The sequence below is a fragment of the Cupressus sempervirens genome, chromosome 3, assembly GCF_028749045.1.
Source record: "Cupressus sempervirens isolate cs-2001-9-10 chromosome 3, ASM2874904v1, whole genome shotgun sequence".
NCBI lineage: Eukaryota > Viridiplantae > Streptophyta > Pinopsida > Cupressales > Cupressaceae > Cupressus > Cupressus sempervirens.
This window is the reverse complement of record NC_143120.1, coordinates 664301099-664315036: the sequence shown is the minus strand read 5'-3', so window position 1 is coordinate 664315036 and position 13938 is coordinate 664301099. Positions and strand designations below refer to the sequence as shown.

Below are 13938 nucleotides of genomic sequence, written 5' to 3'. Positions count from 1 at the left end.
ACATTCCTATCTGGACTGAAGAAAAAAGAGACGGGATAGGAAACATTCCTATCTAGACTGAAAGACGGACTACGGACAAGTAGTTGACTATTATAGAAAGTATAAGATATTATCTTAACATACAGCTCTTAGCATACTATATTTATATGGAATGCGTTTATCTCTGTCGACTTCAAAATATTTTCAATCTCGAGCATCCATCCAATTACTATCTCTTCAAAGTTTATCATCATGGCAGGATGTGCCTGGCTTGAATAGATCTGGACTGCTATAGCTTATAACTTATTACATTTATATGGAATGCCCCTCTGTCTTTGCACATGCAAAACATACTTATAGTCACTGAAGATGTGAAGGGCAGCCTCTTCAAGAAAAAGGTTTTATCTGATGCTCTATGAAATCAGTTGGGGCTAAGTTTCCATACACAGATTAATTATGTTTTGAAGGTCCTTCATACAACACCACAGTCCAGTTTGGAAATTTGGTGGGCTGTGTGCATGTACGCCAAATCTCCCCAACTGTTGACCCTAAGAAATGGGGGAAACACAAATGGTTCTATCAACCTTTTTGATGTCTTTTTATGAAGATTCAAGAATAATAACTTTAGGAATGAAGAGTCATCAATCTTGAATAATAAAAATCTTGGTAAGTTCTGGTAACCATTATAGCAATATATTTGTTGATTCTTTCGAAATAAGGGATATATGTCAACGTGGAAGCCACATTAGCATAGCCAAGGCATCGTGATAACCAATTGAATTTCATGATCATTAAATAGCATTATGGGGGCTCAAGATTCAAAACAGAGAAAAAAACTGTTGAAAAGTCATATGGATGTGATGATGATGTAAATATGGAGGTGATTTAAGATTTGTGACTATCCATTCCTTCCTCATGATTACAATCATACTTTAACTCACTTTTTAATCCTTTGCATTACTTGTTTTGAATCTCTTCAACTGTCATACACATGGTCTATTATTTTCTAAATCTCTACAGAAAGGTTAATTGCTGTATTTTCTAATTTATATATTAATTGAAAGGTATGCTAATAACATACGTGGGAGAAATATTAGTAGAATAATCTCATCTAGATTTTTTTGAAGCTTCAAGTCCTAAAATTCTTTACTTTTAAATTATAGATGATGATTGTGGTTCTGAGTTTCATAATATAGATGAGCAATTGTCTGGGAGGTCTCTGTTCGAGGGTGGCCTTTTATGCTGATCACTATATGGATATTCAGGATGGGGTCATTGTGCGCCTTTCCTACTTGACATGGCACTGGAGTCATGCTCTCCGCATCTCTTGGGTTCTTTTAGAGTTGGTTTGCACCAGTTCTGCATCCAGATGAACCATTAGATTGATAGAGCTGACCAGATTTGCCGCCTTTGTGGCTTGGCAGAGGCCAAATGGAGACTCATTTCATCTGCTGTTGTTCCATCTATTACGAGATCAGGGGAGGTTTCACTCCTTATTCTGAGAGTGCAGATCCCTTTTATCCTTCTTTGGATACATCAATCGACGATGTCTTGCTCTTCATCTCCAGGAGGCCATGCGACTACATGATCACACTTTGCAGGATCTATTCCCTTCGAGACAGACTTTGGACCAGCTTACCGCTTCCTTTTTCTTGCTGGTGTCTCTAGCCTGGGGCATGAAGCGGCTGCTCAATCCTCCTACTTCCAGTGACACCAGGATTGTGAGACCTTGTAGTGGGTTCACTCAGTCGTGGCACCCCACCTCTAGTGGTACTTTGAGATGATCCAGGGCTCACCCTTTCCCTGGACTGTATCCTTCGGTGCTGGCCTTTTTCCTGCTTAGAAAGGACCTCTAGTCTTTCCCTTGTTGGTTCTTTTGCTTTCTTGCTTGTTCTTTTCCTGGACACTGTTTGGTGCTCCTGTTGTTGGCAGTTGCCTTGGTTGTACGCTTTCAGTCCCTTAGACCCTTTTGTGGTATCTTGTTGGACATGAATAATTTAATTATTTATCGTATCTTATCTTTTCTTGCAGCTTCCTTGTTTCTCAATTTGCAGTGGCAACAACTGACTTTGAATGCAACTTTGATATTTACAACTAGTAGTTTGATATTTCCATACTCAGCCCTAAATATTACTTCCAAGATCCATCTACTTTTTTCAAATTCCTATAATTTTTATCAAAACTGTAGGGTCCAAGTAAAGAAAGCACTACTTGCATCTTATTGCTAGTTGTTGCCTTCCCTCAGAAACAAACACTCAATTGAGACAATGCTCAAGGGCCATCTGATATCGCCCATTGGATTTGACAGTCATGAGGTAACCTACATCATAAAGCAGTGGAAAATTCTCGAGTGATAAATAGGTGTTCAGTTCCTTTGCTGGCCTTTTTAAACATGAGTAACCAAAAGGGTTATGGAAATTCTTTTTTCTGCAAGATAGAATTTCCATAACTAGACCAATAGGGCATCCACAGTGTTTAGTGTTTCCTCCATATAGTACTAATTTGTATCCCTCTTTAACCTTGTACTAACCTGTTTTCTCTAGCTTTGATTATTTATCCTGACTTTTCCTTCAATGTATCTTTTGTCCCTTGCTTGCTGTTATATTTTAGTGCCTATGAAACCTTTTTAGAATAGGATATGCTTTGACATATTTTTGAGGCCCAATTGCAGTTAATGTGTCTCTCTTTCCCCCTAACATAGCTTGTCGACGTGGCTATATATTTATGCCTGCTTTTGATACATTTTCAGCTATGGATCTTTCTTTTGACATGTTTTGAATAAAAAACACAGGTAATGTGTTGCTAGCTTCCTTCCTCCATGGAAAGTTTTCTTTCTTATGTGGTTTGGTAGGATTTCTAACCACTTCCATGCACAGGAGACTCAATGATTGATGTTTTATGTTTTTCACTAGTAGTTCTTTCTCACTTGGGTACTCCTTTGGGAACTTTGATATAGTTTTAGTTAGCTGACAAACAGAGTTGATAATATGGTAAACATGTTATTTGAAAATGTTCTTCTTTCATCTATGCTCAGAAATATCTGTTTTCGTTGACCAAACATCCTACTTCTTGATATAATGATGGTTGCTATGAGTGCAGGTATTGTCCAAGAAGATAAAGGATGAAAACTTGCAGCAGTGGTTTGGGCAAATGTCCATACAGGTCAAAATTCCTGCTATCTCTCTGCTAAATATGTAATATTGAGGTATTGAATTTAATGAGTTATTCCAAGGAATTACTTTCTTTAGTGTGTGGACATAATTTCACCTATTTCCCTGTTGGTTCTAACTTGTATTCCACCAACTCTAAAGATTTACGTAATTATTATGCTCAAAGCTGCTGAAAGTTAGGTCAATCAATAGGAAACAGTTTTTTGTGTTTTCCTTTGCACTTTTAGCTTTGGAAAAGTTAGGTGGGTTGTCCTTTATGACACTGAGTGTAAGTATGAAACAAATTCATATCTCAGCATGTAGCAGACTGATTTCGTATGCATCTGACACGGATTTGTAAATTAGATTTTAAGCATGCAAGCTGTTTGTGATCACTTTGTTCAGGTAAGAGGTTTTTTAACCAAAAAAAATACAGACATGTAAATTTTTAAGAATTAGCATTGGTCAGATAAATTAGATGATAATATAGTCTTGATATGCTTGTAACATATATGCATACATAATACACTATGGTTATATTATTACATACACATATATATTAGAATGCAGATCATTATATTGTTATTCATGAAATCTGTAATCCTTCTCCAAGTATATCTTCGATCTGTTCATACAGATCTATTATTTGACATTTCATGTTCTTATATGTGATCAAGTCATGAGTATATAATCTGCTCATAGGTATATATAAAATCAGATCGAAGTCTGAGTTAATCTCCCATGGACATCGGCGACATTATGTTGATGTTTGATTAAATTGAAACTAAATAATAGACACCGATTGGAGATTGGTTTATCATCATAACTAATCGCAGTTTGTGAAGAGACATGTCTTGTGTGTGTTGGCTTCTGATTTGACAAAATTTTAATAACCTTTTAAAAGTAGAGAATACCTAGGAGTTGGCTAAAAACCATGATAAGTATATCTGAGAATTCACTTTCTCTCTCTCTCTCTCTCTCTCTCTCTCTCTCTCCAATTTTCAAATTTCAATATGAATTCCAATATAACAGATGATTTGCCTCATATTCTTCTAATTCTAGGATTATCAAAGGAATGACAAATAGCTAATCTATCGAGCCCTAAGATTCCATGAATCAAGCACAGGCTCACTTTCAGATCTTCAACAAAGAAACTTTAAAAGATTTGATTTATAAAAGAATACACTGTATGAACTTCCTGGCTATATCAACTTTGCTGATGACCAGTGCCTTATCCATTGGGCTGCTATCTCATAGAGACTTAACATTTTATTATCAAATCTGTCTCAACACTTTGTGAAAAGAAATCAATATTCAATTAGAAATCTCATTCTCATTAGAATCTTCTTATGATAACCACTAATTCACTCAACCCATATCGAGCATTTACATAATCCATTGGATTATCAGCAAAACATAAATTGAAATACAATTCCAAAAAGAGTCATAACTAAGATTCAATAGCTTTACTATCAAATCTCAAAAAATCAAAAGTTACAAAGAAGAGACAAGATTCAGATTGAATAACTATTCTATTAATGCCTTTGTATTATTTTCCTTGAAAAATATACAGTTCAATGTCAAATTTCTTGTAGAGATACTCAACTAGACTTAGTAATGTTAACCATGTATTTTATTCTCACTTTGGAAAATCACCATACAATATACATGGACCGACTCAGAAAACGAACAAAACTAGTTTAACCAAATGATTTTTGGACCCCTTTTCTTGCCTTGGGAAATCATTTATATAGCATGAGTTGCAACAAGCTTCAGGCATAGGGGACATATGTCCTTTTGACAAAAAGGTTACACTAAAGACAAAATGTCACCATCCTCATAGCACGAGCAAACTGAAAAACATTCATGACACTTTTTACTTGACAACAAAGTAGTTTCTCATCAAATATTTTGTGGTGGGGCAGGGGCTTCTTCCGTTTTGTCTATTTCTTTTTTCTCAACAATTTTTGATGATTTGCTTTCATCCTTTTGCTCCCCTTTAGATGGTGGGGTCACCTTTTCCTCCTTTTTGCTTTTATCTGATTCTCTAGCTTCTTCAGTTGGTGATTGGATGTTCCCTTCCCTAACTGCTTTTGGTAGCTGGCCATGGGACTTCCCCTTCTATCTCTTCCATTTATACCTGAATATCTTTGTCAATCACTTCTTTCTTTTCAGTGGCTATGGATTTGTCCATTGATTTAATCTTTGATGCCATCTATAAAAGCTTTGAAGCTGAAGAATATTCTGCCATCCACTTATTGAAAACTATGTCATCTGGCTTGTTAAAATTAAGTATTTCTTTCTCTCTCTTCAAATTATCTTTTCCAAGCTTCTTTATTTTCTCAAAATCTCGGTGGAAAGAATCAAAGAATATCTGGACATTAACTACTTCTTCAACAGTTCTAGCAAACCAGATATAGTTTTCTTTGTTGACAACATCATTCATCCTTATACTCATTATTTCTTTCAATTCATTTCCCCATTTCTCTTTATCTTTAATGTTACCAAGGCCTTATAGCACCAACCGAGATACTTGGAAAAGCATGTTCTCAGCCTTTTCTGTTGTAATTCCCTCTTAAGATCAAAGTCCAACAAGTTAGTAGCTTGATCATATGTTCTTTCAATCAGATCATCAACCTTATCAATAAAAGTGGTACATAGAGTAGTGATATCATCTTCTCTACTAATCCATTTATCCAAAATTTGTCTTCAAGGCACCTTGATTATGCTCAAGCTCACTCCAAATTCTTGCGAGATTTAACATTTCCAAATGGAATAAGGGCCAATATTTATTCTATCAACTAGAAACAAGATTGCATCCCTAATTCTATCCTCATATTGCAATTGCACCTCTACTTGAGCTGCCCTGAGTTTAGCCTTTTCTTCATTTAACTCATTTGCAATATAGAGCTCTTGATGCTGAGGTGAATTTGGGATATCAATAATAGGTCTATTGAGCGGAGGTGGAGCAGGGGATGTTGCAATCATGAGTTGGCTAGACCCTCCCTCCATTTTCCTCTTTCCTTGTTGCTTTTGCAAATTTGAAATTCTTCTCCATTTCATTTATCTTCCTTCCTCTTTCATCATAGGCCTTTAACCCTTTTTCAAACTTAGTGTTGAGCTCAATACACTTCTGCTTATCCTTTTTGGTAACTACTACATGGAAATTAGCCACCTCCTTATTCATGAGCATAGGTTTTTCACTACCTACATCTGCTACTCTATATACGACCAGGCTTCTTGTATGTTTTGTATTTGGAATTTCCTAAGTCTAGATTCATCTTTTTTCTAAATTGACCACATAACCATGGCTTTGTGATCCTCATTGTATTTTACCCCTTTATGGGCTTCCTTGACTTCTTCTTTTGTATTAAATTTGGTATCATTTTCTTTTTTGATGGCATCAAAAATCATTGCATTAGCAATGTCCCATTTAGGCAATATAAAAACATCTGCATCCTTGAGTAACTGTCTTCCCCCTTCAGGGGTTATTTGACCAAAATTATGCATCAGTTCAGCCTCAATCTCTTCCTCATTCTCAGAGTCTTGTCTGTTAGGTTGCTTTGCCTTTATCTTCTTACATTTTGCCTCAAAATCAGAAATATTACTCCACAAAAATCGAGTGAAAGCCGTAGATTTAACAAAATCATCATTGGACAAAAACTTCTTAGCAACCTGTTCCACAATAGGATCCATCTCTTTCCCCTTATAATCTTCTATTGTAAGGTTCCTTAATGACATTGGAGGTTCTTGAGGCACTCCCTCATCTATTTTTGATGTTGTTATCAAAACATCATCTTGGCCTCCCATTTGTTTTTGTTGCTCCCTTAGAGAGTCCTCATTATCAAAATGTATGGGGGTTTGAGAGGGTGAGTTCCATCCTTGATGAAGATCCCACTTCTAACTTTTGCTTCTTAGTTGTTGGTTCTGAAGATGGGCTTTCTGAATACTCCCTTTGATAAACTGGCACTGGATGTGATCCTACATTTTTCTTTGGAGGGTGTATTGTCCTGGACTAATAACAACTTTACTTACCATTCTTCTTTCCACCTCCTTGGCTTGATCTGGATATGTCTTTATTAATACCTCCTTCTCATTCAATGTTTGCATTATTCCCATGAAATGTGTCATTAATTTATTTATCTTATCTTCCCAAAATTTTATATCCCCTTAAGGATCATATTTGTTATCCAAAGCATCAAAAAATTCTAGAACTCTACTAAAAACTCTCCATTTTTCCTTCTTTACTTCCTATTCTTGTAAAGAAAACTCATTTCTGATTATATCCTCAGGATAGTAGAACATGTGATTATAAGATTTAGCCTTAGTTCTTTCCTTAAACATTTAATAAAATCCCTTTGGATCTATAAAGCGAGAATGAGATTGATCCATCAGATATTTATTCAAAAACTTACCTTGGTGTCTCCATCTGCCCTTGGTTATCACAAAATGGTGGGTGACTTTGAAGCTTGGGAAAATTGTCCCTCTGGATCTTCCCACCAATTCTATCTCTTTAAGACCTCCAATTTGCCAAAAAAATTCCACAATTCCTACCTTTAAGGGTACTTGGTTGGGCAAGACATGAGGCTTCCCTTAGAAACAATATACTTTGAAAACAGTAGAGGCAGAATACGGGATGATATTTCCCCAATTATGACCGACCTTCAACTCTTTAGCATGATCTTTAGGTCTAATCAGCTCCAACAAAGGTTTAGGTATTCTAGGGTTATCTTGGACTAATAACATCCTCATCTTCGATGCAAAATACCGGTCAAACCAAACAAAACTGGCATCAGTAGCTTCCCAAGTCATATCCAGACTCCATAATTGGGTTGGTAGCTTCTCTCCATCTCTCTCGTTCCAATTTTTTGTCTTTTCCAAATACAAAAACACCTTTGAACAAACACATGCACATGAGGAAGGAGTACTAACCAAAAGGTTTGTCTACTTTACCCTTGTTGATGCCAATCGAACCATTGTGTATCTCCTCAGCTAAATGGGAAGCAAAATCAAATATGGACCTCATTCCATATTGCAATATTTGGGCTATCATGAAAACTAGGGGTGCTAGGACATGTTCTTGTTCATCCATGCAAAATTTTTTACAGAGGGAAATGTACAAAGCCTGTGTCCTAGGGTTGAGATATTTCTTTAAAAGGGGCTTAGGGGTAGATGGTGTTACCAATTTCAGATGCCCTACCTTAACAAAATACTCTTACAATGACCCTCCTCGTAGGTATCCCCTTTGTGCATCATACTTGGCCTGCAAATCATCAAAGTCAATCTTCTCATGCAAGGTGGTGTTGGGGTTCAGCATAAAGGCTTCTCTGATCTCTTCTGACGTGACCTTGAACAAATTATCCCTAGAGTGGTTTTTTACCATCCGCAATATAGGGTCATATCTCTTGGCCATTGGAGTCAATAAGTCAACATCCATGAAAATGCCTGGCATAACCAATTTTCCAACATCAAATTCCCATATGTTGCTGAGTGGTGTATCATTGTTTCCTTGTGAAAACCATCTTTTAAACAATTCTAACCCACCAGTAGATGTCTCTGTATCTCTTAGCCAATTACCTTTATCAAAAAAACCTTACTCAATTTTCGACCTAGGGCTTTTCGGGACCAATTCCCTCCCTTTAATAGTTTCATTTGTAGAGGCGAGCAGTTATTCGAGAAAATCATCATGGATGTTCCTATGTTGATGCTCTGTTTTCCTAGAGAAATCTCTTTGAGGCAGCATTTTTACCAACTTAAAATGTTTACCAGAACTTCTACAACAATATTCAAGTACCTACCAGTGCACCTTAGACAGTTCTGATTACAACAAACACCACCTTTGTCACAACCAATTTGCAATCTGAGAATTCAAAAATTAGAAGCCACGTTTGCCCTATATTGCGTTGTGCCAAATGTGTTATAGACTACACACTTTATGCTGAAACCATTCGCACAAGGGGTGCCTTAATTTACCATTAATGTCTTCAACAATCGAACTGTGCATGTAATGCAATAGAATTTGAAAATTGGTTGTTGATCTGAAAGAAATCTGACAGTTGTAATTTAAAACTGGTACTGAGTCATCTTTTCACTTGTTAGGACACGTGGCAATTCCTTGTTTTATCGCTTTCGTTAAAACCTGTGCATCTTAAACTAGCAAGATAGTGACAACCCTTGATCACCTATGCATTAGACGTTCAGGAAAACATTGCGGCTCTTTCAGTATTTCTTTACAAAGCGGGCCCCACTAGCGACACATGTCACCTTATTGCTGTCTCCCTTTGGTTAAAAACCTTCATGTCTCTTTTGCAATTATGCAACAATTGTTGATCTGTTGCAAACTGGACAATCAAGATTCTGCTTGTTGAGACATTACAAAGCTGGCCCACCAAGGACATGTGCCAATTTCTCGCTATGTTACAAGATTTAAAACTTGATCATGTTTTCCTAGCGACAAAGCGACAATTGTCGATCTTGATTTTAATCAACGGCTGGGAACAACATTTGAATACTGCATAAAGCAAATGAAGAATGAATCATGATGTGCCACTTGGTGTTTTATGATGACATCATTTCTTTTGAAGCTTGCGAGCCACTTGGTCCCACCATATCCATGTGTCATTACGTCGCATGATCGCTTTTGTTAAATACCTTCCGCTTCCTTTTAGCGATTTGGCGACTACCTTAGATTTGGCTTACATGTGATGGCTGATGTTTTATATTAATATTATTGTACTTAGGTGGTCCCATTAGACACATGTCAAAAGCTTGCTTTGTTGCATTTTAAAATATCATGCAACTTGAAATCATGACAATACAATGATCGTTGATCTTTTTTCTGATCAATGGCTGAAAATTTTGCATATTTCTCCATCTTTTTGGGACCCATAGGAACACATGGTAGCCTTTCATAATCTCACATTTCTTAAAAATTTGGGCACCTCCCAATAGCGAGAACAAGACATTCGTTGATCTTTAATTTGATCAATGATCAGGAAATTACCAGAAAATATGCTTTGCCTGAGCTGCAAAATAGTCAGGGCGTGACAGCTAGCCCATGATAACGAGACATTTTGAGAGCCTTTTCTTGGTCCCTCTATGTTCACGTGTCAATATGTCTCTATGTCGCAATTGTTAAAGTATGCACAAGTTTTTACAACGACAAAGCGAGAAGCGTTGATTTTTATAGTATCTGAAGGCTGAGATTGGTTGTGAGGGTTGTTGTATTTCTTTGATCCCACTGGGCAGGTGTTAGAAGCTCGCGTTGTCGCAAAAATCAAAAGGACTACAGCTTGTAATAGTGACAAAGTGAGACCCATTGATCTGAGATGAATCAAACGGTTGAGAAAAAGCTAGTCGCTTGGGTTAAATAAACATAAGTAAAAACACAAACCAAATAGGACGTAACCGTAGGTAAGGTAAGGCCAAAGAAATAACAGGGGTTAACTCATGTTGCAAGGAAAAGACCCTAATCGAAGGTTTAGAATGCAAAGAAGGGTTTTAAAACACTTATATCATAACTAGGGTTTTAATCTAACTCTTCCTGCCCTAAACGATTAAAACAAGACCATTTGCAATTCGAATTTTCAAAATTCCTTTTAAAACAATGGCCCTCAAAGAGGGGCTAACAGTGTGTACATGTCTCCACTTTGAGGAGAGACGTCCATCCAAGATATGTCTCTCTATTAAGATATATATACTTATACTTGGCCAGGCAAGAGAGCATCAAAATCAATAAATAGTCTGCCTTATTTGGAGTTCTGCAATTATGCTTTGATGTTCAGTATTTGTGAATATTGAATCTGCATCACATACATTTGGCATAGATGAAGATTATCCCATTTTAACATGGTACCGGAGCAGGTTTGTTTTTAGAGGAAAGAGAACTAATATCGTGGCCACTCAAGATACTACAAAGTATTTGCAGAGATTTGTTTTTTGAAAATAAAGATATTTGTGAACAAGATAGAAGAAACTTATTATTGGTGCGATATATGTGGACTTTTGCATCAGACTTCTCATTTTATAAAGGCTGTGATTGCTCATTAATATACAAAATTATTGATAGCGGATATTTTCTGAAGGAGCCAATGCTGATATAGACTTTGATTGACAATATGGCAATTACGTTATACCAAGTTCGGTCACCATTGCATGCTCTCTGCCAGCTTGTGCACTTTTAGGTGCGGAGCGTAAGGCTAAAGAAAATCATGCTTACTCACTCAGAAGTGAATTTGAATCTGTAGAATTGTGGTAAACTCTCTTATAGATGTGTATGCTAAATTTGGAAACATTTATTTGCCACGACAAGTTTTTGATAAGATAACTGGAAAAAAAAGCGATCTCATGGACTGCAATGACTGCTGGCTATGGAATGCATGGCCTTGAACCTAGTGCAGATGTATGGGGAGCCCTGCTTGGTGCCTGCAGAACACACTGCAGTGTAGACATAGCAGATAGTTTTGTGAAGTACCTTTTCGATTTGGAGCCTGAAAATTCTGGGCCTTATATATTACTGTCAAATATGTATGCCGAAGCTGTCAGGTGGGATGATGTTGCAAAGGTGAGAAAACATATGAAAGATAGAAGTTTGAAAAAGAGGCCAAGATGCAGCTGGATTGAGGTTAAGATTAAGGTTAATGAATTTTTGTTGTGGACAAATCATATCCGCTAACAACAAAAATCTATGCAATGCTGGAGAGCTTAGCTTTGCAGATGAAAAATGCAGTGTATGTGCTGGACACAAGCTTCATGCTGCATGATGGAATGAATGAGGAAAAGGAGCATGTATGGATTGGGTGACCTTTGTGGACCCTGAGGACTGATTGTGTAATTGTTACTGAATCATTCAGTGCGTACCTTAGATTGAAATGAGTGACAAATTACCATTGATGAACCCAAGATCTTACCATCATTTTAAGGAAGTTCTGTGGATGACATGGATGATTACATGCAAACCTGAGCAAACAACTTGCTTGATTTCTACAACAGTGATCATATTCATATTGCTTGCTCTCTGACAATTTAAAATGATCAGGTATACAATTGTGATAATCGGAATCAACAATCATATTGAAGCAAAATACAAATTGCAGATTAAACATAGTGATCCATGACAAAGACCAAGTATATGGTGCAGAAAATAGGTGGACAGATCTAGTAAAGACAAGAAAATGATGGACATGGGACTCATGTACAAATCTTGCTTTATGCCCCATTTTCAGAAGAAACTTATGAGATGGTATAGAAAGCAGGTAGGTAGCTGGATGAAACAGGCTTTGTGCCCATCACATGTTGATTTTATATAAAGGAAAATCATATAAGAAATATATATTTGCAATATATTGGCAGCAATTTTCGAAGACCAAATACTAATGCTCACATTATAAATATTCGTCAATGATAATTGCTAACAGAGTTTGGGAAAACTGAGTGTGGTTGATTTCCCTTTAATTTGGGCATATATGCTAAGGAATCATTTGAAGAAGAAATCATTTCTCAAACTGGACGGTAATGTTAATATAGCAATATATCAATATTCTTCTTGAGTTAAACTTTTTATTGCCACTATGAAAGTTAAATCTACTGATAAAGGTTATTAATTGGTTTATGGCTAATATCATGAATGTTGGTACAATACTGTGATACACATAAGAAGGCTTCACATTCAATAACACTCAATAATATGAGAAATTAGAGATTTTGTGGCGTCTTTGGTGCTAAATAGTGCAAAATTAAAGACTTAATCTTATCAGAAAGAATTAGCAACAGTGTACAACTTTCTAGGAGAAACATAGTGATACCAAAAAAAAAAACTAAAGGAAGCTTTCATCATACAACCCTATTAAAGAGACTTTTGAGAAAATCGGCCTTAACTCCTCGTTAGGAAGAAAGAAGAAGATTACATCAAGAAGGATGTTGATCAGGAAAATATTGAGACAACTATTCTCTCTTGAGTAGGATTTTGTCTATTTCATAGTCGATCCCTTAATCTCTTAACTATATCCCTGTATGTAATATAAGACTTATTTGCTTTATTATGCTCTTGTTCTTTTCTTTGATCCCCTGGGATGATTCTTTGCAAAGAAGAAAATGAAGAATAGAAAGAAATTTCCATATTTGGTGTAATGCAAAATTGTTCGATGATATAAGAGTGGGAATTTTACATTGAAGGGGGAATAATAAACAATGTTTCATTCCCATTTTGATACATCCCTATATTTGCTTAAAAATAAAATATTCTTTATAGCCGTTAACAACTTCATGTGAAGTGAATAAATTTAGTTAAGTTGGTTAATCATTATGGTTCATGTGAAATGGAAGTGTTGTTTATTCATCATAATTTGTGGGATTTGGAATAATGGATTATTGTTATGATGTTATATAAATTGGAAATGGACAGCTAATATGAATACTTGTTATAGTAATTTTGATTTGATTAAATGATGAGAAACATGTTATTACCATGCTAAATTTCTTTTGTAGGAACGCGATGAATGGGGGGAAGCATTGCCAGAAAAGGAAGGGTGTGAGGGCACCACCTATCCTTGAGCCAATAGGTATTGGTGCTAAACCACCTTGGTCAAGGGATAAACTAGACCAAGCAACAAGGGGATACCAAGTGATCACCATGAGTGAAATTGGTGTACGTATTTAATAAGATGAAAGGATAAGTAATTAAACAAATTATTACATGTATATATATACATATATATACACATATATATTTATGTATATATGTATATATGTATATTGGATTGATCTCAGAGCTTCCTGTGATAACTGTCATGTCTTAATACAACGATACCAT

At 36.1% G+C, this 13938-nt stretch overlaps 1 protein-coding gene across 7 annotated transcripts in view; it reads left to right on the top strand.

Annotated features, from left to right (window-relative positions):
* The window catches only part of LOC149568454 (uncharacterized), a 334059-nt gene that overhangs the window by 20850 nt on the left and 299271 nt on the right, over positions 1-13938 (top strand). For all 7 annotated transcript variants that reach the window (XM_089821382.1, XM_089821379.1, XM_089821377.1 and 4 more), the window contains one exon: positions 3079-3141. In XM_089821382.1, coding sequence (XP_089677508.1) covers positions 3079-3141 — 63 coding nt within the window. The remainder of the gene's footprint in view (positions 1-3078; positions 3142-13938) is intronic.